At 38.8% G+C, this 25,796-nt stretch overlaps 1 protein-coding gene across 7 annotated transcripts in view; it reads left to right on the top strand.

Annotated features, from left to right (window-relative positions):
* Window positions 1–25,796, top strand: part of TRAF3 (TNF receptor associated factor 3) — a 70,224-nt gene that overhangs the window by 29,610 nt on the left and 14,818 nt on the right. For 6 of the 7 annotated variants that reach the window (XM_064713577.1, XM_064713575.1, XM_064713572.1 and 3 more), the window contains 7 exons: window positions 6,309–6,565; window positions 9,764–9,815; window positions 12,040–12,144; window positions 13,030–13,197; window positions 17,378–17,458; window positions 20,112–20,186; window positions 21,970–22,062. In XM_064713577.1, the coding sequence (XP_064569647.1) occupies window positions 6,324–6,565; window positions 9,764–9,815; window positions 12,040–12,144; window positions 13,030–13,197; window positions 17,378–17,458; window positions 20,112–20,186; window positions 21,970–22,062 (816 nt within the window). In that variant the 5' untranslated portion in view covers window positions 6,309–6,323. The remainder of the gene's footprint in view (window positions 1–6,308; window positions 6,566–9,763; window positions 9,816–12,039; window positions 12,145–13,029; window positions 13,198–17,377; window positions 17,459–20,111; window positions 20,187–21,969; window positions 22,063–25,796) is intronic. The other variant, XM_064713578.1, reaches the window with a different exon arrangement.

The raw sequence follows: 25,796 nt of genomic DNA, 5'->3' as shown, positions 1-25,796 counted from the left end.
TGCAATTATGAAATCATAGGGCAAAGTTTAAAGTAATTAAAATAGCCTATTTGTTTTAGCACAGAGGAAAAAAAGTTTTAAATATCCATGGTGCTTTCATTTCTGTGCAGGAATTAGACTTAGCATTTTAGTGTGAATATAAAAGAAGGTGAGGAGTTGTCTCATATTTCTCACTGTATAAAGTTGTATCAGTGTCGGTCACTTAGCAACCCTTTCTTACCCTCCTCAGAATATTCTTTCAGAGCATGTCCTGGAAATACCTGAACCTCTGGTTAGTTGGTCCTATATAGATATGCTCTGGAGAAATAGTAAATAGCACTTCCAGCATGAAAAATGCATGGAGGTAAAAATAAATAAATCAGTAGTTCCCCTGTGCAAACAGCAGGAGTGGACAGGCCAAGACCTCTGCCCTCACACAAAACAAATTTCAAACCTGCCACTCCAGTGCTGCCCAGTCATGGCCTGAGTCTTTCTTTGGAGTGATTCAAGCCATTTGCATTTTGTTTATCTGTTGTTCAGTGCCCCTGCCCAGACTCAGCAGTGGGTTTTGCCAGAAGGCCAGGCTGAGGTGTGCTGGGTGTTGTGAGAATGATACTCTGCAGTCGGACCCCTTCATGCTTGAGAGCTCCAGAGTAAAGACTTCCGTGGCAGCCTTATTTTAATATTTTTGACAGGTGTGCCCTGAGTAAACTGATTTCATGTGGTCACCAATATACTGCTTTCAGCTTGCATTACTGTTCTAACAAGACAGCAGAGTATGCCAATATATGTTGCATATTTTAATAGCACTTGGAAACAGAACCAACTCAGAAGACTTGTCTAAAAATGGTGAAAGATGGACATTCTTTTCAGTATGTTCTAGGAATTTATTTGAAGCTATAAAATGCTGAAATATAAGACAGAGAAAAAGTTCAGATTGTTTTAATAATTCAATTTTAAGATAAAGGTTTCTGTGTGCTAACTTGAAGCAATAATTCTTGATGATAGAAAGCAAGTGAGCTGGAAAGACTGAAGATCTGGAAATCCCTGTCCTGGTATCTGGTTGTGTGTCTCTCTGAGGATATCCCGTGGAGTGTGGAAGAAAATTCTGTGAAGAGCAGTGAAACTGATGAACTTTGTTTTCCTACTAATCTGTGCTCTACATCCTTTTTTGTACCCCTACTCCCCAATCCTCAAAAAAAACCCCAAGCAAAACCAAACCCTAAAAAAAAGCAATAAAACAACAAAACCCCTAAATCTCCAGCCCAGCCCTGCTTTTATGGTACAGGAGGAGACTGAGGCCATGAAGCTTGGTGGGAAGGGAGGGAGCAGGTGTTCCTGGCTGGTTTGTGTGTCTGTGCACTGACTGACTGATAGACCATGGGGGTGCACTTCTATGGCCTCTTGCTCACTGGGACACTGCATTAAGTTTCTCTTTCTGTTCCCCTCACAGCTGTTCATTTTCATGGCAACGCTGTCCAGTTGGTTCCGATGTGGTTTTGGGAGGCTCAGAGGAGAGACAGCACAATCACAATCCCTTTTCTCATTAAAAGCTAGACTGAAAAATTGTACCCCAGGCTACCCAAAAAAATGACCTAGTTAGGATGAGATGCTGAAGTTTGTGTGCTTTTACACGTTTTAGATACAAAAATTTTTTGAAGAGGAAAGGTTACTTTTCTTCTCTGATCTTAAGCTCCTTGTCCCACTTTAGGTTTCTCTTTCTGAGCTTAATTTAGATATTGTGCATGCAGTGCTGTTCTGTTTGAGGAACTCCTGTTCTCATTGCAAATTGTAATTTGATCAAAAAGCTTTGCTGTCCGGTAGTAATAACCAAATTAAACAGTGTCATGCATTATTCTCTTCCAAGGTGCTGTAATGAAAACATTTATTTCTAATAGCTTTTTGCTCTTTTTGAATTTTCAGGCTGTGGCAAAAGCTTATTTGCTTCATATTGTCAATATACTGAAACTGTCTTCATACAGAGTCTTCTAGGTTCCAAATCCCATGGTACCTAGTACAATCAAATTTTTAGGAGTGTTTTAGATTTTTATAAGAAGTAATCTTTTTTCTGTTTTCGTTAGGATGCAAATTTATTTTGAATTTTTATAGATGCTTTATTGTATTTCAGTGTCACAAACTGGCTTTATTCCCTAAGAACAAATCATAAAGGTATGTGCTAGTACAGAACACAAGTGCAGATTTTTAGGATGTTTGCTCTTTGTGCAATGAGAACAACACCTTGCTTGAATAAGGAAAGAGCAAAATGCCTTTTGTTTGGAAATTCCCGTGCTTCCTAATTCTCGGAACAACTTCGTGGGTAAACTCACTTTTGCTTCCAGTTTCTAGGTTTCTGTACTGATATTAGTGTTAGTTAAGCACCAACAAATTGTTCTGACCTTCACTGCAGTATTTACAGCTTGAAGTATCAGCTGGGGCTCAGCCTCAGTTGCTTGAATTCCTCTTGTATTGAACAAGAGTAGTGACCAGACTGGAGCAAGCAGTGTCACAGTGTCACCCATCTGATGGCCACAACCATGTCCATTCAAGTGTGAATATTGGCATATGCTGGCTGCAGGAGAGGTGGCTGAAAGCAGCAGTGGACAGAACCAACCTTGGTGACTGTGCCTCTTTTTTATGTGCTTATCTGCCCTGAAAAGTGTTTGTCCAAGGTTTAACAGCTTTAAAAGACATCTAAAAGTCATATACTTTTATTGTGATGATCTTTAGCCACAGATAAGAAACTGGAGTGTGAGAACTAGCTGACGATTAATTGGGCATTAAGATTAGCTTGCTGAACCAGAACCAGAGTCTTTGGCTGGATGGCTCCTTGCCTTGCCTTTAAGAATCAGAGGCCCCCAGCAGACCTGGCCCATCTTGGATGCCCTGGCTAGGCTCCTCTCCCTGCTCTCTGGGAGGATGTTAACTTCACTGCCATAAGTGAAGAGTACCTACTGAGGTATGACTTCAAATTGCTTCTTGTTGGCAGTTTGAAACATGATTGTGGGGGAATAATCCAAGTGCTGCTGTTAAAGGTTCCTGCAAAGGAAGAGAAGCCATTGCAGCTGACAGCCTGTAGTGGCATGGAAGTCATAACAGAATGCTGTTTCCAAAAAGGTGGCAGCTGAAATGTTTGTGTTTTCTGTGCTTGTGTTCACTGATCTCACATGCAGGTGTAGGAGCATGTAACTAATATGCATGAAGGCAAAGCTCTGTGTATACAGACCTCACTTCTCCTCATCCCCTTGTTAAATACAGCTTGTTCATTGTAATAAGGTTGTGGTGGTCTTGCAGGCTCAATGCTCTATTTTATGATAGTACTTCATGAATGGCTTCCCAGTTTTGCTGCACAAGAAAATGCTGGCATTCAGATTATTGTGGAAGAGAATTCCTCACCAGCCTGGCTGCTCTGTTGCTGAGCTTGTTTAGCTTTTCTGGTCTGACATACCTCTTCGTAAAATAAATACAAAACCCAAGGCAGACAAATCTGTTAAGCATGTCCCATAGTATGTTTTATTTGTCAGTGTGCTTTCTGCTTCTTTTCTGTGACAAGATATCCAAGATGTCAGTTCCAAAAGTGGAGTCCTGTGGCACCCTGTGCACTTTATTCTGGTGTGAAATCTCTCTTGACAGCTGACAGTCCAGCCTGGAGCAGTTTCGGATCTCACTGAAACTCTCACCTGCTGCTCATTTGGCATTCAGTGCTGTCTGTGTTAAGTCTTGAATATTCTCCTGTCATCCCTGCCTGCCTCCTTGTGACTAATTATTCCATTTCCTTGAAGAAATCATGCTTTTGGAAGACTTCACATGTCCAATCATCTTTAGCTTCTTTTTGTTTAGAGGAAACTTAATGGGGAAGCAGACATTCAGTAGTTGTGGACTGCGACTTGGAAGTTTGGGAACTTTGTGCTCTCTTGACTTGACAATTCTCCTTTCAGCATCTCTTTTAGTGCCTCTTTTTCTGTATTTCTTTTGTGGGTTAGAAGCAGGTCATGCCTTGTTTCTTCTGTCATTTTAAGGAAAGTAATGTTCTTTGTGTTGTTCTACAAATCAACATGCTTGAAGTTGGCCTTTGACTTCAAGAATTGCCAGAATAGTGGAGATCTTGAATATTATTTTTAAAAAAATACACAGCTGCAGAGGGGAAAGAGGTATTAGTATTAATCAAGGAACTGAAACATTTACAGATTCCTACACTGCAAGTGCCAAATGGAGCTTTTCCAATCACACATAGGAAGCAAGTCCCTAGGTAGCTAAGTTTCAGCAGTCTGAACACTTAAGGAGTTGCGCTTTTTTCCCATCTCTTGCTAATCTTTTCTCTTACAACCACAGAAAAAAGTGTCAGGTCGTAAGCTCTGCATTTCCCCATGACCAGCCACTGATGTACAGCAGCAGCACATTTGCCTTGGGCAGTCTTTGAATCTTGACCACTTTTGTAAGCTGCTGTCCTTCCTCATTCATGGCACTTCTGTGAACCTCCTTGTCTGAATCATGTTCTCAACATCAATCTCATTTCTTTTGTGCTGGTTACAATCTTGAGTTGCCTCTTCTGTGTCATTATTACCTGCTGGGTTTTTATGCTTGCTGGTGAAACTCTAGCTAAGGTCTGAAATAATCTGAATTTCCTCATTAATGAAAAGTGTGACTCACTTTCAGTTCAGCACAGACTTTTTGGTTCTTTCTCATATTGTTCTGTCAAGACACAGGTCTCTGCAGTCTTTGAAGAGCAGACAAGGAATAGACTAGCATTAATTCAAATTATGGATCAGAATTTATAGTAGCTTTTCAGTTCATAGAACCTGTTGGGTTTTTTCTTTTTTTTTTTTCTTCTTTTTTTTATTTGTTGTGTGTTTGTGTTGTTTTGCTCATTTAGAATAAGACACAATGACTGGGTCTGTGTGCCAAGTTGTAAGGATGGTTATCTTGGGCTCTCTCTGAGTTTGATGGAGATCAGAGAGGATTTCCCCTGGGCAAGGGGGCAGTGAAAGGGGCATTTCACGTTTTTACAACACCAGCTGAGCAAAGGTAGAGGTGCTGAGAGAATTCTTCACTCAACACCTCTATCCTTGCTCAGCTGGTGTTGCAAAAACGTGAAATGGTCTCAGCATTGAGTCACAATGATTTTGTCTTTTGTTTCTGTAAATGATGGCATCAGAAATCAAAGAAAATTCTGTACCCATTTAGTTTGCATGGAGAATTCTGTATCAAAATTCCAGATGCAGAAATTAGCTACAAGTAAATACATTTCATTACAAATGTGTGGTTTTGGGCTTAGCGAGGGAAAAAAAACTGTGTACAAGAGGGTTTGTGTATTTGGAATGTGAGGCATTTGACTCCCTTTGTGGCATTTGTGGACATACTTTGAGAAGTGAACTGAGCCTCATTTCTTCATTCTGCTTCCTTAAACTGTACTTTCTCCTGGGTATGCTGAGCCTTTCTAAGAGCACTTACACTTGCTTGACTGCGAGATAAGCTAGGAAATTACTGAAAACACATTTTAAAACTTAAAATATTAAGGGATATCATTCCTGTGTTGCTCTGATGATGCTTTGCATGCTGACCTAGAAGATGGATTGTCCAAGATAATAGGTACTGTAATTTACTCTTGAGCTGGATTCATTATTTTCTCAGCTACCTGTCAGTTGTGCTTAGCCCTGGTAAATTAATCAAATGGCCATGTTATATAGGCACTTCTCTGCTGTCAGTTAGACTTTGCTCAGCTGCTCTCTTCAGGTGAAGATGTGCCATGAAAAGATTGGAGAGCATCACCTTTTTCTGATGTTGTGAAGCAGATAAAGCAGCATGTCTTACACTATGCTATTGCAAAGGGATAGACAGGAAGAGTGGGCAGGGGAGCTGGGCAGGCTCTGGCACCCTGTGTAGGACACTGGTGGTTGTGTGCCTTTGCAGTAGCATTTGAGCAGGATCACGTGCAGTACTGTACCAGAACACCCTCCTCACCACACCTCTTGGTGCCCCTAATGGTTGGACTTCAACATTAAGCAATACTTTTCAGAGTGAAAGAGTGGAAGATATGAAAGAATCCCTTATGTATTTCCAGAGTGATGGCCATAATTAACACTTCATTTTCAGGAGCAGGTTTTAATGCTTTGCTTTCTAGAGCCTTTGACTATGTAGACTGTTTTACAGATTTGCTATGCTAAATATACTCAGGCAGTAATGTATGTATAATGTATGTTCACGTGATGTATGGACGCAGATCTGTTCTTGGTGCTTTCTGATTTCATGCAATCTCTCAGATGCTCTGTTTGTTTTATTTAAATGGTGAAAGAGGTCCTCATTTCTCAGTTTTTGTCACTTTTGATTCACAGAAACTATCTTAAAGCATGGACCCCAGTAAGAAGTCAGAACCCCCTTTATCTGTAGAAATGGTGCAGCAGAGGGCCAATCCTGACCGCAGTCCATCAGCATCCATCTATGTTCCAGAGCAAGGTGGCTACAAGGAGAAATTTGTGAATGCCGTGGAAGATAAGTACAAATGTGAAAAATGTCACCTCATCTTATGCAATCCTAAACAGACTGAATGTGGACACAGGTTCTGTGAAACCTGCATGAATGCCTTGCTGAGGTACGTTCTTTGTTCTGGTAGAGTACGTTGATACCTTTAGATGTTGTGAACTACTGACATTACTGTGAACCCCATTGCAGCTTTAGGAGTATGTTTAGCCTTGCACTGTTTCTTGCTTGAGTATTTGTTATCTGTGTGCTGGTGCAAACATTTTTGCTTTACTCTGGGTCAGGATAAGACAACTGGGTTTTCCATTGGTATTGTTGGAGTAGTTGTTTGTTGCAGTGTGTTGTGATTCATATTGCAATAGTTGTTAAGGTGGTGTAATCCTGTGTAGAAATGTGTTAGGTAAGAATTTCATTCCCTGTGGAGCCCGAGTGGAGTAACTGTTTCACAGGACTTCTAACTTGGGTAATCTGGTGTCAAAGACACAGAGAAAATTGTCTGTCTGAGGAAGTGAGCTTGCACACATTCCTTGGGGTGGTGATACCTAACCTGGCTGTGGACCCAGCCTCAGAATGGGTGATGGGACCCTTGGATAAATGTACCTGCTTGTGGAGCAGTTTCCCTGTAGCCCTTCCAGCTGTTTGTTATGGGACTTGCCTGACCTGTGGGGTCAGAAGGGCTGGCATCTATTACTGAGGTGTTTGGGCCAGACTGCAAAGAGGTGAGTGAATGATAGAGATGTAAAATGAATGCTGAGAGGTGCAATCTTTCCTAGTGTAGATAAGAATAAAAGTGCAATCATTCAGGGAGTATCTAGGTTTTAAGTGCCTGTGTAACAGTAGATTTCTTTGCCTCTCAACTTTTGCATTACTGCTGGTTGTATTCAGTAATGGGATTTCAAAACTTTGTGTAATGTTTGTAGACCATTCAGCACACTTCAGTCTCCTGGGGTACATAAGCACCAAATGTGTTCATTTACTACTGGAAAAGCAGAAATAACAGAAGATACCTGGCTTGATGAAATGTTGCATACTGGCATACTATCAGAGAGAGCTTTGGAAGCCTTGGTGATCTGTTCCCTTTTTGTGACCACTCTGACTCTAGATGCTGGTTTATATGTCACTTGGAAATACTGTCATCTGATATCTAATATTTAGATATCTTAAGTCAAGGCTACATGCAGCATGGCAAAAGAGTATGGAAGTTATTACAATACTCAATCTCCTGATAAAGAGTAATCTCTCTACTGGGCAAACACGAGGGTCCATAGCTCACTAATGCACTCCTGCAGGTTCTGTGCCTACAGCATTTCAAATGTAAAGCAACAACAAAAAACCCCACCAACTTTTCTTTTGATACACAGTGTGAAGTGAGGTGTGGTATTTAAGAAATGCAGTTATTTCTTATTCAGGATGTGTTTTTGGAATACTCTTACAAGGTTAATAACAGTGACTGCAAAAAACCAAACACCTGCCATGCTTGGATGTGAGCAGGTTGGCAGAGCAGATCCTTGACAATCTAAGCAGTAACAATTCTGGCATTGCTAGAGTCTGGGCAATTTTCCTTCCCTGCTGTGAGACATGCACATGTGCTTATTACAGTGTAGCTAGAATATGTGTAATTTTATCTTCCTGACTTTCCAACCAGTCTGTTACTAAAAGGACACGTGCTTTTAAGGCCATTGAGTTATTTCACTTGAAGTGCTTGTTATAAGCAAATCCTTCATTAAAATAAAATTTACATCCCCCCTTTATTTTTTTTTAATAAAAAGAATGCCATAAAATTGAGAGTAAAATGGGTTTATGTTGGTCCTGTATTTGGCACAACATTTTTTCATTCAGTGTTGATACACTGCTGCATATACAAACACAGTAATTGTATGCTAGCAACTTCTGTTCCAGGGTTGTTTGAGGACAAGGGATTGGGAGTTAGTGGAAATAAAGCAGTAAAGATGTCTGCTCAGTATGCAAGAGTAGTTTGAAAAAGCAAGTAGGATGCTTGAGTGAATTCAGTAAGAGCAAGGAAAGCATGACATTGTATTAAACACTATGTGCCCTGATGTAGTTTAGATTACTTTTTTTTTCCCTGACTTATGAAAAGCATTACAGGTATTGAAGCTTCGAGGTACTTCAGATGCCCAGAAATATGATGAGACACAAAATGGTTGGTTTGAAGAGCAGAAGCCAGCGAGATGATTTGAAATAACCATACAGAATATGTAACATAATTGAACTTTTTCAGCCTTTTACATTGATTTGCACTGCTGCTAGCAGCCCCAGCCTGTCAGTGAGTTGCTTCATGGAAGAATTCACGCAGCTTTTACCTGGTGCTTTTCGTCTCAGTGCTTTACAAGGGAGGTAATTTTGACTGTTCCCATTTAATGTGGGGAAAAGGAGCTAAAAAGGAACAGAATCACTAGGTTGGAAGCGGCCTTCAAGATCATTGAGTCCAGCCCAGCCCTAACACTTCAGCTAAACCATGGCACTGAGTGACACATCCAGTCTTTTCTTAAACACATCCAAGGATGGCGACTCCACCTCGAAGGAAGCAGCCGGCTCTGGTGGAAGGTGTTCCTCTCCATGGCAGGGCAGTGGAGCCAGATGAGCTTTGCTCTCTTCCAACCCAATCCATTCTATGATCCTAAGGGGTTTACACTACAACACTTGGCAGCTCAGAGCCAGAAACAGCTGTAGAAACTCAGGTTTTCTGCACTCCAGTTTCTCGTCACAGCCTACCCTGCTCCTGATTCTGCCTGTTGTCCAAAAGGTCACAAGTTTAATAATTAGTTTACTAAGACAGCTACAAGGCAGTATTTCAGATAGAGGAGGCAGCAAGCATCTGTAACAGTTGGTAAAACCAGAACAGACTTGAAGGACATGGACATAAATACTTTTTTACCCTAAAAGGATGCATAACTGACTGTCAGAAAAAGTAAATTTTCATTAGGTATTGTTTGAAAAACAATAATTAAAGAGACAATAGGCCTTTTTTCACAGATTGAGAAATGACAACAATTTTGGATCAGGTGCAGACTGAAAAAAAGGAATTAATTTTGCCAACTTGAAAACCACTTTGCAGTTGTCTGAAGACATTGTGGTGATTTTACTTCTTTGGGAATGCCAGATACTTTCCACTGAAAACTCAAATGTTCAAGTTTATTGAAATAATGTATTTTCTCCTTATAAAGAACTATATCCACTCTTAATGGTTTTAGAATATGTTGAATAATCAAAATGAAGTGCCTCATAAACGGAAATTTTTGTACTAGAAAAATTCAGATGAGCTAAAATAGTGTTTTTCTTTTCTCTTCAGATCTTCTAGTCCAAAATGTACAGCGTGTCAAGAAAGCATAGTAAAAGATAAGGTATTGTTAAAATAATTTTTTATTCAAGAGTATTGAACTGTGTGGCATCCACAAGTTGTGTTACTGTTATGTGGTAATTATTTCATAAACCTAATAAGCTGCCTAGAAAGGTAGGTTTGTCATAAAACCTAAGCCATGCATTTTATGGAGGTAGGTGTCTCATTTTTCCTGTCAACCTCATGGTAGAAAACACATCAGCTTCATCCCAAAAAGTCCAGACAGGTGTCACATCTTGTATTCATAGCTGGGAGCTGCAGCAACACATTGCACTTGTCCTCCCATCAATCAAGAGGATGATAAGAAATATTCCTTCTCCTGTAGGTGCAGGGATGAGACAGGTCTAGGTGAACACTGATTTGGCTCTAGACCTGTGGCTGCTGTTTCACTCCTCTCTTTTTATAGTGTGGTGTTCAGTGAATCCCACTGGAATTAGGACAGTGGGGAGTTACAGTAATGGTAATGGATCAGATTCCATTTTATAGATATAAGTTATTTCAGTGATACCCTCTACACGGTTTTTCACATCAAAACTTTTTGCTGCCTTTGAAACATTGAAGGTAGAAAAATTTCTTGGCTTAGTACATGGTTTATGTGGTTGAACATTATTGCTAAAGTGTTCAGTAAATTATTTGTGCTAGTACTCTTTCTTGCCTAAATGAATACTTGTCTGTAACCATTTTGAAGAAAAGGTTGATGGGTATGTTAATATCTCTTTGTTTTAATCTAAAACAATTCACTGAACAGTGCTCAGTGTAATTTAGTTTTGACATGGATGGACTCTCCAGGAGCTCAGACTCGTGATGCCTAATTTATTTGTTCTTTTAACTGTGACTTTCTGGCTCTCAATATACATAAATATGTACATTTGTTATGAAACTTCAAGTATCTTTAAAACAGGACAAGAAGGCCAGACCTGTTAGACTGACTGTGCAAATCAGTGTTTTCCATGAAACTGGACACCTCTCTTCCCACAGAATGCTCTAGTCCTAAATCACAGAAATGCTTTTAGATAGTCTTTGAAAAACTTTAAAGGTTGTCTTCTTACCTTATCTTCAGTCAGCAAAACTCTGCATACTGACCCTGTGAATTACTTTGCAAGAGATACTGCAGCATAGCCAATTGATTATTTAAATGAGACTTGTTGATTCATTAAACTTCCCACACGCTTCTGAAAAGTAAATAGAAATCAGTGACCTGTGTCAGATGGGATCAGATGAGAGTGATTGCAGTGTTCCCTTCTTCACTGATACTGGGGATAGGTTCACAGTCATTGTGGGCAGGTGGATTATAATTCTTGGTTAAGTGTTAGCATGCAGAACCATTCCATAATTACAGGAGTGCTGCAGTGTGCACATTATCACAGGAGTCTGTTTATCAGAAAAGCAGTCATAGGTTGGGCTTGGCTCTTGAGGTATTTCTTAATGGCTATTAAAGCAGTTGAAAAACAATTAGAAGGTTATCTCTGGTTTTGGATTTCAAAATAGCAGTAATGGTTTTCAATTCTTGTATCTCTCTAGTTCCTGCCTGTTGCAGTTTGGCTCCTTGAGAGTTCAGTTGTGTTGTCTCTTGTAGGGTAAAACTCAAGCCCCAACCTCTCTATTTATAACTTCTTCCAGTTTTATTGTGGACAAAAAACACTGAAAGTGCTTATAAACATTAAAATGGACAGATAGTTAAAGCCTGCTTATCTGTGAAATAAAAAACCTCCTTCTCTCCAAAACCTTAGAAAATATCTGTAATTTTACCACTGAAATGCAGGTAGGTATTCCAGCCATCCAGTCTGGTAATTTTGGGACCACCATCCATGAAATGCTTCCTCTCCAAACTACTGTGCTTTGAGTCTCTTTTGTTCTGTGGTGTTGTGCCTAATACAGCAGCTCACCAAACAATGGAGAGAGTTCTGGCTTGTGCAGGCCTAATATTGGCAAGCAAAAAGCAAATTTGGTCCTTTCTTTACCTTTCCCTTCATTGTATTTACAGTACAGCTGAAAGGGTAGTAGAGTATCTGTCCAAATACTCTTTTTCATTGTGCTGCTTCACAGTGGAGGAACCTCAGTGTTGTGCACATTCTAGAAGAATTGAATAGCAGGATTTTATTTCTGGCACATGAAGCTAGAACTGAATGACACTGCTGTAGCTGAATTGCATGGCTTCTACTTTATTTGAACTTGCATATCCTTGAGTGGTTTTCGGTTTCTAAAATAAAGTTATTTTGATTTTTCAGGTATTTAAAGATAATTGTTGCAGGAGAGAACTACTTGCCCTTCAGATATACTGCAGAAATGAAAACAAGGGCTGTAAGGAACAGCTGTCTTTGGGTCAATTACTGGTAGGTTAATCTAACAGTCATAAGCTTTCTTTTGAGGTAAAGACTGATGAAAAAATTCTTACAAATTAAAATCACAGCCAGTTTCTTAACTTATTTTCACTGGTGGTTAATGTGATTTAGAAATGTTACAATAGATTTAAATTGTTTTAAAACTCAGCTTTTTTATGAACTGTAAGGAATTATAAAAAATAATGTGATTGTCTGGCACTAAAGCCTGGAAATACTGATGTATGAACCAAATGAGAACTGGAAGGAGAAACAGAATAGTAAAGAATCTTAATGTGTACTTGACAAATGTGAGAAATTTGATTTCTATTTTGGTGTGTTTTATTTATCTTAATCCTCTCATGTGGTGTTTATGTGTGAAATTAAACGTTTGGCTTCTCCAGAGTTGTGCAAAATAAGCTGTAGCAGTTTTGGTGAAGGCATGAGATAGCAGTAATTCAGCAATTCAGCAGTTGTGTGGTGTGGCTGCACAGCAGTTTGCAGTGAGATGAGTAGATTCTTGCTTTGAGTGAGCAAGCTCAGGTACCTAAACAACTTAAAGCAGCATCTGTGTTTATGTGGAATAATATACCTTTAAAAAGAGTGCTTACTTTTTCTTTAAATAGCCTGTGTAGAATTTTGTACTGTGTTAGAATGCTTTTCATGTAGAAGCTGCTCACGTACATCTGTAATGCAGCGAAATCAGCTGTCCAGGTAAAGGGACTGTACAGTCAGAAATGTATTCCTGAGTAGATTTGTCAGTGTTTGCTCTTGTGTGCTGCAGTTCACAAAATAACTCTCCTTACTTTGGTTCTGAAGTTATTGAATGTTGGATGTCTTCAAAGGATGGAAGATGTGCACAAAACTTAATTGGATTGACTTTTTTTTTAAATCTTTCAGATGCATTTGAGGACTGACTGTCAGTTTGAAGAACTCCCATGTCCTCGTGCTGATTGCAAAGAAAAAATACTGAGAAAAGATTTGCCAGACCATGTAGAGAAGACCTGTAAATACCGGGAGACAACCTGTAAATACTGTAAAAGCCAAGTCCCAATGATTATGTTGCAGGTGCAGTATTTTCTTGTATATACATCAAGATTCACTACATTAATGTAGAATAATAACAACTCTTCTTGTCCTTCTCTGTAGCTGGCAAAAGAACTTTGGCCCCTCAGCCAGAATTAATAATTCAAAAAAGAAAATAGACTGACTTTCAAAACATGTCTTTTTCCAGAGGAAAAAAAAGTGCATTGAATAGGAAATATTTTCTTTATTCTGATGTTCAGATACTGCATTTTAAAAAGTTCAGGTCCATTGCCTGGGATTGATACTGAAATTAATTTTGCTGTGCTTTTTAGATTTTTTTACAATTTAGATAATAAATGCAACTACTATAATAACAACCAAATATTGTGCAAGAAAAGCAGAAGCATTGCAATTGACTGGAAAAATAGCATCTTCTGGGTAATCCTTCTTGGGTACTGTGTGATCTGTTATGGGAGGAAGGGAAGAATGTAAAACCAGTTCTGTCTTATGAGAGGAAGGAAAGAATGTAAAAACAAATTGTACCTTGGCATAACCAGCAGTGGTACATGACAGGCCTAGGATGAGTTACTGCTGTTCTTGGCATCAGAGTAGCTTGTCTGATAGGCAGCATATTGAGGGTTAGAATTACAGAGCAGAGATTGAGAAAGTCATGCTTACATTACACATAGAATTTTAACTTGACTGTGTTTGTGTTATTTCACGTGGAAAGATATTATGCTGAATCTATCTTGGTATGAGTTTAATATTCTTTTTAAAATTCTGTCTACTTTCTGTATTTTGATGGTTTTGGATCTCACACCTTCTTACTACAGTAAGAGTGATGAAATTTTATTGTCATTTGTGATCTTGTGTGTTTTTTATTAGGGGAAGTCTGACAATGATGAGAAATGTTCTTTGCTTGGAGATGTTGTTACAAAAAGGCATAGGCCTTACCTAGAATAAGGTGGTTGAGGCATGAAAATACACAGAAAAAATTAGGTCTGCCCTGTATTTATTCTTGTACATTCTGATACAGAGGTGAAGTGTATTTAGGTAGATTAGGGGTGCTATTCTCCCAGAGTTATGATTAGCTGGGGATTGGCATGAGGCAAAAAGTGATGCTAAAAAATGTGTGGTGTCTTAACAGACAAAATCAGTGAGTTTTAACTATGTTTTGCAAACTGGATTGGCTGATATTTTTGGGGCTTTTTCCTAGATTTTTAAAAGTTCAGTGGTTATAGAAATGCAGATGGACTTCTTTGTTGTGGCCTGATAAAATGTTATCTCACTATACTTTAGTAATGAGAATGAGAAGCTTAATGACACTGTATGTTTGAATCTTACAATCACAGAATGGTTTGGCTTGGAAGGGACCTTAAAGATCATTCTTGTTCCAACTCTTCTGCTGTGGGCAGGGAGAGCTTCCACTCAACCAGGTTGCTCAAAACCACATCCAACATGGCCTTGAATGCTTCCAGGGACTAAGCATTCACTATTTCTCTGAAAAATCTGTTCCAGTGCCTCACCACACTCACAGTCTAGAACCTCCTAGTATCTAATTTAAATCTGCCCTCTATCAGCTTAAAGCCCTTCTCCCTTGTCCTATCTCTACATGCCTCCATAAAAAAAGTCCCTCACTGGCTTTCTGTAGGCCCCTTTAGGTACTGTAAGGTTTCTTTTTACTTCTTGTTTGAGTTTTGTCACCCCGTTGACAAAACTGGATTTTTAGAGATGAACTTGAGTTCATCTCTGGGTTCTGTAGCCTAGAATTTTCTCTAATATAATAATGACTGAGGCTGGCCTCAGTGACTTGAACTGAAAACGGAGGTAGGGGGAGCAGACTGAGAAAAAAGGTATGCAAATGGAAACAAAAAATTTTACTGGAGAGCATGTGGTTCATGTCTTCATAGAATCCCGTGACTGGTGGGGTAGGAAATCCCCGTGGTTGGAGGCAGACTCCAACAAGTTAACAATGTTAGTAGAAAGCTTTTTTAGATTGCATTTTTCTTGCCTGCATGCTCACTCGGTGACTTTGTTTCCTAATGTCCTTTGTTCAAAACATCTAAAAATTCAGGGTTTCTTTTTGTCACAAACCTACCTTTTCCATCCTCTACCTCCTCCTGACAGATAAAGATGGTGCATTGTTAAAATGGAAATCAGTAGTATGAAATGCTCCTGGATTACTGTATTTTTCTGTGTGTAATCCACAAAGCTGCTTGGAAGTGCTTGTCCTGTAACACTGATATTTAGACAGCAGTAGTGTGACAGGGATCTGGAAGGACAGCACTGTTTTGTGCCTGGGCTCCTCCCTGAAACCCTGCCCATAAACCAGACCCTGCAAGGACAATCTGGGCTCTGCCCCATGGTCTGAAACACAGCTGAGCTGCCTGGGATAATACTGGGGATGACCCCAGGCATGGTCCCTTGCTCCCTGTCACTGCTCTGGAGCCAGACATGTTCCTCATGTGGCCCTGGCTCTTCTGAGAGCTGTGCTAAAATCCTACCCTGCCCTCACCTGTGCTGGGAGCCCTGCATGTGCTGTCACCTGTGGTTTGTGCTGGATTTGGTATTTGGCTTTATGTGCTCAACTAGATGAATTGAGACTGGGAGGGAGAGAGTTCTGCCGCTGGACTGGGGTTGCTCTGGTATCACATGAAGTCTCTGGAAAGGTTTGCTGTGGCTTCAGTGGGCGGACACTGGGATGTGGAGCAAGGAGGAAACCAGGAGAGAATGCTGAGAAGTTGCATGTTGCCTTCTTATCATGAACCAAGACTCAGTGTCACAGCCTTTGTCAGATGGTTTGGGTAGGTTAGGAACAGAGTTAGGGAATTGAAATTAGGGAATGAACATTAGACAGGAGTATTACTTGTCTGGGTTTGTAGTTGATAAATATATAAGGACTTGTGTCCTTAGGCTCCTAAAGCCATGTGGTTGTGTGAGATGTCTCCTTCAGCACAATTCCAGGTGTGTTCAGAATGAGAGGCCCAGGTCCAGCTCTAGACTCTGAGCAGGGGTGGTGCTTTGGAGCTCCTCTTGTCAGAAAAGCATGGCTGTCACCCTGGCAGGCTGCTCTGAGGAGAGGGGCTGGCACTGCTCCTGCCTGGGTACCCTGGTGGGGATGGACTGAAGGTGGCTCAGGAGCTGTCCCAGCTTTTGGCTGAGCTGAGGGTTCCCTGGTCCCTGTCACTGGAACTGTGCCACAGCCCCAGTGAGTGAGTGTGAATGGGGAGCATGGCAGGGTAGATGGCTCAGGACAGCATCTGATGGCCTGCTCTAAAAGGAGGAGACAGACAACTTCAGACAGTGCCAGATTTGTGCCAGAATTCTGACCAAGGCCTTTCACATCTTGGAGATCAGTTCTCCTTTACTTCTCGGTCTTGTTTCAAAAAATAGACCTGGTTACTGGGCAAAAAGGGCATGCAATTTGTTCTTCCCTTTCTACCAGGCTTATAAATCTCGAGCTTTGTTTCCTTTGCTTTTCTCAAGTACCAGAAATGAAGCAGTGTGTTTCAAGTTGAATGGGACGTGTCACTTGACGAGAAACAGATTTTTCATTTTGTTGAGAAGACAGAGAGGAAATGTAAATTCAGTTATCTTGGGCCTGACTTTCTCCCTTGCTGGAGTGGTAGGGTTTGACAGCTATGCTGAGATAACTTGTCATCTGGATTCAGGTTAAAATCCCTGCCCAGCATTATAATGTGTAACAGTGAATCTTAATATCAGGTATTTGGGAATCAAAATTGGAAAAAAATTAGAAGGGAATATCCATACGTAGGAAAGAGAATCCCTAAGAGTGGACAGTGTACATTTCTAATGAACTTTTCCATGCAGTATATATCCTCACTAGAAAGGACATCTCGACTGGTTCTGTTTTCTCTTAAAGATGCCCAATTTTGTGAGTAATTGTTGGGGATTAAAACTTTACTTTGACTGCTATTTCATTGTATGAAGTAAAACCAATAAAATGGTAAGCAAATAGATGTGCTTTGCGTGGGGGAACAAAAGGAAACCCTTGGTTTTGCTTCAAGATATCAACACCTCGATCAAAAGTATAAAATGATGTTTGAGCAATTGCAGTTCTGTAACTGTGCAACTGGGAATAACATTGAAAAAATCTTGTGGGATTTTTAATTATTGTAGGATGCTTTTCTTTGCAGGTAAGTTCTCTCTTAATTAAAGAGTAAGGTCTGATTTGTGGTTTGTTTGCTTTTTTCCTCTGTAGAAACATGAAGATACAGACTGCCCATGTGTCATGGTTTCATGTCCTCATAAATGTAGTGTTAAAACACTCATGAGGAGCGAGGTAAGAAGTCATGTCCAGTGTTGTGCTGAAAAATTAAATAATGCCTTTAGTAAGATCTCGCAAGAATTTTGCCAGAAGCCATTTCCTTGTTAAAATGTGAGATCTAAGGAAAAGCTTTTTCTACCACACAGTTAAGTGTGATAACACTCAAATATTTTTAATGATTTCTTGAAAAACTATTTAAAAAGAAACAATTTCTTTATTTTGAGTCATTATTACACTTGGCTTGTCCAAGATTAGCGCATGTCCTCCTTGCTTTTGTTTTTACTAGCTCTCCCCCTGCCCTTCCCTCCTTTCAGCACCACAGAGCAGCATCTTGGGGTAGTTAGCTTATATTAAAATAGAAATACACAATTAAAATTCAGTCCACATTGACAAGAGTTAGTAAAGACTACAAAAATCATACAGATGTGTAATTTCATGGAAAAACTTAAATTGCTATTAAATCTATTAAATTTTAGGGAGGAAATAGTAACTGATACTTAGAGAAATGGTGTAAGATTAAGGTTGAGTACAACACACTAACAGCTGATGCAACAATGCATAAAATTTCTCCTGATGTGTTGAAGCTTCCAGTAATTAGTATGTAGATGAAAAAAAACTTAAGCCTGACTTTGAAGAGATCCATGTTCTTGTACATGAAAAGATAAAAGTAGCATCTGTCAAAATTGAGGTACTTAATTTTTCCCTTAAAGTAGAATTTACTTGCCAAGGATAGAGAAGAACTTACTGGAGTCTTCATCACTCAGTAAGCCTCTTTTAAGGAAACTGAAGTTTCTGATCTGAGGATGAGCTTTTCTCTTTCCTCTGCTACTTACTTCCCAAGCTGGATTCATACCATTTTTTAGTTGCACTTGTAAATTATTAATTGTGGCAGAGTGCAGAAGGCACATAAGACTCCTGCCAAAGTTTAATGCAGTCTTTTCCTCCAAGATAATGAAATACAAAATATATGATAGATATTGTATTTATTAAGAGAAATCGAGCTGTTAAGAAAAGAGAAGATACTTATACTGGCCAACCCTACCAGTGCTTACTGCCAAGATTAGATCCTGGTTCTGGAGCACTTTGGCTTATTCTTAAAGCCTGATTTCAGCAGTTCTTTCAGAAGAGGTGTGTCTGAGTGCTTGTGAGGGCTGCACCATTAAAGGCTGGGTTGTTACACACAGAGTTAGAATGGGGTTTGAAACCATGGCTAGGAACAGAACTTTAAACAGCCCTTTGCCCTGCATCATCTGTTGCTGTATGTTGCTTATTTTTTTTTCTTAATACTGTGAAAATGTATGTATTTCTTGGTTGCATGATTAGGGACAAGAAGTCTAATGCAGAAAATGGGAAAATGCCTGCCTAACAGTTTGAGAAAATTTTGTAGTGTACAAGTGGATATGTTACTGTAGAATAAAAGGCAATTTTCATGTTTAATTCATAACTCCTTGGCAGACTTCTGGTTTTCAGAAGCTGAAAAAAGTGGCATTCTTGTAAAACCTGTTAGACCACATATCCCTTTCTTACTTCATTTTTTTTCTCCACTACATGTCTTTTGAAATGATACTGTGAATTTCTACAGGTAGCGTTTAGAATGCAATAGTTGTGAATCAGAGATGAGTGACTGATGGCATCTCAGTAAGAGATTTTACAGACTCTCTTGTCTGTTCCAGTGCTACACAATGAGAGCAGTGTTGATTCACCACTTCTTTCCAGGGAGGTGGATGAGCTGAGTCCTGTGGGGCTTAAGGTGTGGGAATTTCAGATGAGATTCTGCAGCCCAAAAGAGTGATGCCAGCTGAGGAGCCAAGCTCTGGCTCCTGTCTGCTTTGTGGGAAATACAAACTGCAGACTGTGTTTTTGAAAGGAGAGTGTTTGTTAGGCTGTCCTTTCCAAAAATGTCTCTCTGCTCCAACTTTTAGGCAGTTTGCATCCAGCTGCTGCCGTCTGTGCTGCTGCTGTCCATGTATATGTACATGCTTCTGTGAATTGGTTTACTTTTAAATCAAAAGTGGTCTGTGCTTGTAATAATCCAAGATGTTGGACTAAATCTCAATCTGTGAAAAATGCAGGCATTTTACTAATCAGTTTTAATCCCGTGTACTGCATTTTTATAGAAGTTACTTAACAGTACCTATTCTAAAACTCTTTGTCTGTTTCATGCAGTACTTGTTTAGTCTTTTTTGTGTAATTTAACTGTTAAATTTAGGCACGGAGAATTGCATGTTATGTTTTGAAAAGTTGGTTCCTCGTGAAATCAGGATCAGAAAAAAACGTACTTTACTACAGTGAAACTGATCTTAAGACTTGCTCAGAGCACCAGTAAAAAAAAAATTTCATTTTTTGAGAAAAGATGAGCCATTCACTAAAGTCAAATGAAATCAAATAATTATAGAGTATGTTCTTAAATTGGGTTGCCCATTGAAATAGTCTTTGGTAGAAGTTTCACTGTATATTAAATGTATCACACTGTATACTGTATGGCATGTGTGTGTGGTTTACATATGTGTATATACAGAATTAGCACTTGAGATCAGACTGGAGAAAATATACACATGTGTGTTGTATGTTCTGCAAATGGCACACAATACAAACCTGATAACCTCTGCCCTTTATGTTATCATGCAAAAGTCTTTTTGCCAAAACTCACATTTTTTTCCTATTGCAGTTGAATGCACATTTGTCAGAATGTATTAATGCCCCAAGTACCTGTAGTTTTAAGCGTTATGGCTGCACTTTTCAGGTCAGTATATAACAATTATACTTCCCAATTGATGAAAGTCTGCAAATAGAACCTAATTCTTTGACATGAAAGTTCTGGACTTCTCTAGTTTCAGTTAAGAAAATCATCCAGTTGCACCAAATGATTATACAGGAGATGTTTGATTTTGCATTTTAAAATAATCAACATGAAAAGCCCACACATTCCTGCAGTGGTTTGTGAGTTCAGTTGTTAGGTGTATCTTGTTGAAATAGGAATATGAACCATTTGAAGAACTTGTTAACTGAGGATAAGAGGAAAGTCTCTTTAGTTCTTCAGATAATAGACTGGTAACTTCAGTTGTTTCTATGAAAGCATTTTCTTCAACTAAGTATGTTTATATTTTCTCTCATTTGTGTGTCTTAATATTTTTAATTGAGGTTACATGTAGGTTAGCACACTTAAAACATGTATTTTTATGTGCATTAATATGTCTGTGTGCACACAGGTGTATAATCAAAGCATGAAATTCATTTTTTAAGAAAAGTTTTAGGTTTTAATCCTGGCAATCCCTGCAATATTAAAAAAATAAAGTAAAACCTGAGAGTTCAGTTTCAGTAGTAGTATTCCAGTTTCTTCCAATATTCTGCTTCCCTTACCATAAATCCTGGGGAATTGGGATGCTTATGTAATGAAAATATTAGTCAGGACGTGTCAGAAACCGCTGACAGGAAGAAATGGCGTTTATCTGATAGAATGATTCCTTTGTTAGCCCATGGCTATTTAAAAGGACAAGGACTCACTGAGGAGCAACACATCTCTATAGATGATATCCTGCAGGTATTTCCAGGTTCTTAAATAATGAGCATTCATCTTTTCAAGTGTTAACAGTAATGCTCTTAGAGGTAGAACTGATCAATGCTGTAAGCCTGCCCACTGTTATGTTGTACGTATTGCCATTCATTTTATGTATGTATATGTGTGCATATATGTACATATATCCACATATATATTTTTAGTACTTTATATAGAGTACATACCTTGAGGATCATTGAAACCCTTTCAGTTGCTTTGCAGCACTATCTACCATCAGAGCTAATATTCTCTGCCTTGCAAAGCACTTACTGAAGTAGGTGTAAGCAGCACAATGCAAATGAAGTAAGTAATGTGGTCTGCATCTTATGTACTCTGTATATAATCTATGTGTGTTCTGTAAACTATATAGTGATTATTTGTAACAGCACTTATAGGTTGTGCAGAGGCAGCGTATCTGAGTATCACAGCACAATCATGGTAACATCTTAACGTGACAAAATAGGCATTGTAATAACTCTCAGTGTAGTTTATAAAGCTGGCAGTTTCCAGTGATTAATTTATCTTAAATATTTGTCTTTAATATTCAGCTGAAGGAAAATGTAATGCTTATGAAGCTGTTCATGAAATGGAACGGAAGTTTTAAATTACAGTCAGTGGAATTGGAAGAGTTTATGTGACTCAAGGGTTTTACTGTGCTTTGTTTAGTTCTAAGCTACACAAAAGGCTCTAAAATACAACTCATTTTGTAAATCTTGTTCATCTTTATTGTTTCTGAGTTATCAAGCACACTGGATGGAGATACATAGCAGTTGTATAAAACACTTGCTATATTAAATGTATTCCTGATTTTTGTGAATTCCCAAGTAGATTTCCCTCCTCTCTACAGTTCTGCAACAAGCACCTGTGAACCAAAATATGTAGTGTTGGTTCGATGTCTTTATATACTCTTTTTTTGTAGGTTTAAAAGAAGTGGAATTGGCTAAAATGTATAAATTCTTTGTTGTCACAGGGAACAAACCAACAAATTAAAGCACATGAAGCCAGCTCAGCAGTGCAGCATGTTAACTTATTGAAAGAGTGGAGCAATGCTCTAGAAAATAAGGTATATCTTCTACTCACTTCTAATTTTCATTGACTTCTTTAAATCATACAGAAGTACTGGAAGAAGCGCTTTTTTCTGTTTTACAGCTGTTCAACATTACAGCTAAAGCACTAGTAGGCTTCAAAAGCTATCAAGCCATTTAGCATATCTTTGTGCCTTTGTTATATAATAAAATGCTGTGAGAAACTTGGCTTCGCAACTCCATGGACAATTTTCCTCATTGATAACTTAATTAAAACACTTCCTTCAGATAAATAAACAGTCCAGTGTTATATTTCCTCACTGAGCTGCCTTCTTACAGAACAGAGAGTTCAGAAAGCCATGGCAGCACTGTGAGCTGTATCTTTGCTACCTCATCATTTTTCCTGACATAACTTCAGAAGTGTGTAATAAACTGGTTATTTATTTTATTTATTTTTGTTCTTGCTCTCCAAACTTAAAGACCTGCACAGGTTAATTAAATTAAATATATTGTAACTCATGGGCATGATGATGTCTGCTTTAGTGCTAGACCAGCATGAAGTTCATGTTGCAGTGTTTCCTTGGGACTCCAGGTTTTAAATTGTTTGGGATTTGGGAGATGCTGGGAGTTGTATCAGCTATGATCTTGTGAATAAGCTTGAATGACTTAACCACATGTTCTGCAAATAAAATTCAAGCCTTTGATTTAAAAAATGCAAAATTTCAGAACAAATTGCTGTTTTCTTAAATCCTTTAGACAAAGTCTTACGTAGGCATCAAACTGATGTTTCTGTATTTTGAAGGGAAAGAAGATCCCAGAATTACCAAAGTATTCTACAAATGCATGCACAAGAGTGAGAAGCCCCCTTCAGACTTTTCTCAAATGAGTTCACAAGTAGCAATTCCAGTGTAAGCTCAGTGGCACTTGAGATATGATTTCTGTCATCTCAGAGCAGATCACAAGCAAACTCTGTCTAAAAAGCACATGCCCTTCTTGGCCTACAGAGATCTCTTCTGCCTGGGTCTCCAGCAAGGTCATGCAGTTGCAGGAATTGTAGTTTTAAAGCAGACAATTAACTGGAACAGTGTAATATGTTTTTTGCCCTCTGCATGGTTGTTCCTGAACTGCTTGGTTTTGAACTTGAAGCCTCTTAAAGAAGCCATTGAACCTGGCAGAGTTCTAATACAGATTTTTTTAGATACAATTATAAGCAGGTCTTAGTTTGAGGATCCATAACATTACTTAAGTTTGCTTTTGCCTCTGAAACTTTGTCAATGTAGGAATTTACATTTTTCAGTTTTGGGAGATACAGATTCATATCCTTAGTTCATTTTTCATTAGTCTGAAAATTATACAATTTATTTCACATCATAGGAAAAAACCCACTTTCCCTGTGACTTGCAGAATAGATCATGTTCTGCCTTTTCTCAATGTCCTGAGAGGTGCTTTGTCATTTAAAAAATGCCCAGCAGTTCTATGTTTGTCTCTTACGGACATTAGAGATGATACACTTCACTACTGTTTTATGCTCGACTTTTGTTTCAACTTTCATTTAGGACAAAACTGCTTATCATCATATGTCCATTTTTTTTTTCTTTTTACTTCCTGCTTTATAGACTTCTTCCTATTCATAATAAAGAGTTGAATCACTGGAAATCCCAAGCCAGTGCCAAGTTACCAGAATAGCTAACCACATGTCATATGTCAGTGACTTTATTCTAGGGAAGGGTAACAAAATGATTTGTAACTTCATTGCTGTGCTCTTCTTTGAGGAAAAAATTAATCAATGCACTGAAGAACAGCAGTGCCAAGTCAAATTATCTGATGGTTATCTCAGAAATCTTAGCCCTGCTGAAGCCAGTGGAGTCTTCTTAGTTTGTATAGGGTCAAGATTTCATTTGGGGTTGTCTCTGTGGAGGGGTTCTCTCCTCCCAGTCACCACATTCTTTAGCAGTGCACGTGGAGCAGGCAAACTGGAAGTCTTCAGACTTCAGACTTTCAGGCAAAGCTTGTGCTAAGTTAGGAGTTTGGTATTGAATGGTGCTGCTGGCAAAGAGTAGTGAGAGAAGGTCAGATGTAAAATCTTGAATCAAAACTTTGTGGGGGGAATTAAAATTCAGCACTTTTTTCCCCTCTGTGATGATGTAGAATTGCAGACTGAACTCCCACAGTTTTGTAATGTTGGAAATAATTAGTTGAAAGTAATTTTGTGGCTTCATCACATTCTTACAGAAAACTGGTATAAACTGTTTTGTTTTTTTTTATATGAGACTTAAGTATGGAACCTGTTTGAATACAGTTTCTTGTGGCATATGGTTTTTTCCATTCTTCTTTAGTAAGCAACAATAAGCAACAGCCTAATTTGCAAAATTGCTGAATAAGAGCATGCTTTTTCCTAGGAATATTTCAAATATGCCAGCTAAGTAAAGGAAGCTGATGCAATTTGTAATTAGATGCTGTGTTTCCTTCTCCCTTTTTTAAACTGAAGTTCCAAAGACTTATGTTGAAACAATAGTTAGGAAACTATTTAGTGTTAATTTTTTTTTTTATTATTCACAAATCACAGCCAAACTACAATTGCTGACTTAGCAATGACAGTTCTGTCTGATTAAGGACTGCAGGACATAATTCTGCCTTTCTTGTATTCTGTAAAGCTGCGTGGAAAAATCTCAGTACAAAACAGGCCCACGTTTTATAACTTGTACAAAAATGGAAATGTAATGCTTAGTGACCCAGCCCATAACTGCCTTGTGATTGGGAGGCCTGGGGAGGAAACAGTGAGAAAAGGGAAATGTAAAGATCACAATTAACTAAAAAACTCTGATTCATTACGGAAATGGAGGATGCAAAAAAATTAAGTGTCCACCCAGCAGATCTTAAATATCTGGGAGACAGAGGTACTGGTTTAAATTTAATTTTTTTCTGGTACCTAGGCATTCCTTCAGTCTCAGTATTGCTTCTCTCTCTGCACTGACAAACTTAGCTTTGTCCATTTCTGTTGAGTTTATTTGCCAGTTTTTCCATGGATAAAGTGCAGAACCAACCTGTGTGTGTGTGTGCACAGGTACTGCATTGTACTATATTGAAAAGTAGATACCCACACATATATTATGATATCTCTGTATTTTTGGGCCCCACCTGAAGAACTTGCTGACTGCCTGTGGACTTTGACAGTCCTTTGTCTAGTTTAGGTTCAGAGATTTGAGACGAATTACCTTTTCAAACAGGCTGAGTTCTGCTAGGAATGCAGTGACACATAAGGGATTTGGTGATGGTGTCAGATTAGAGGGCAGTTAGGGGGATGGAATTCTACAGTGGCACCCACATCAGAGGTGAAGGTAGCTTAACCTCAAACTAGCGGCTGTAATAGAGGCCAGGAGTAGATTTTTTTAGACCATGAAACATCCAAGTAATTAGTCTTGATGTGAAACATTCATCAAGACTTTTTTGGGTCTGAACCGGTGCTCTGTCATATCCATTTGAAGATCTATCTGTGGAATAGTCAGGGCATGTCCAAACATCATCTTGTGCCAAGTGTTTGTTTTCTGCATTTTTGCTGCAGAATGATCTTGCCTGGGGGAAAACTGCATTTCTCAAAAAAACAATGCACCACCACCAAGCAGCCCCCTTCTCCAAACCACATTAATGAACAAGCACTAAGCAGTATGACAGAAAATATTTACTGTATTACTTTCATCCCCAAGGAGATATATAATAACTGATATTCTTTTAACAAGGCTCATGTTTTAAAAACAGAATGAGTCACTAATGA

This window comes from Zonotrichia leucophrys, chromosome 5 (assembly GCF_028769735.1).
Source record: "Zonotrichia leucophrys gambelii isolate GWCS_2022_RI chromosome 5, RI_Zleu_2.0, whole genome shotgun sequence".
In the NCBI taxonomy this organism is placed as follows: Eukaryota; Metazoa; Chordata; class Aves; order Passeriformes; family Passerellidae; genus Zonotrichia; species Zonotrichia leucophrys.
The sequence above is the reverse complement of the archived record's forward strand: the minus strand, read 5'-3'. Positions and strand labels throughout refer to the sequence as shown.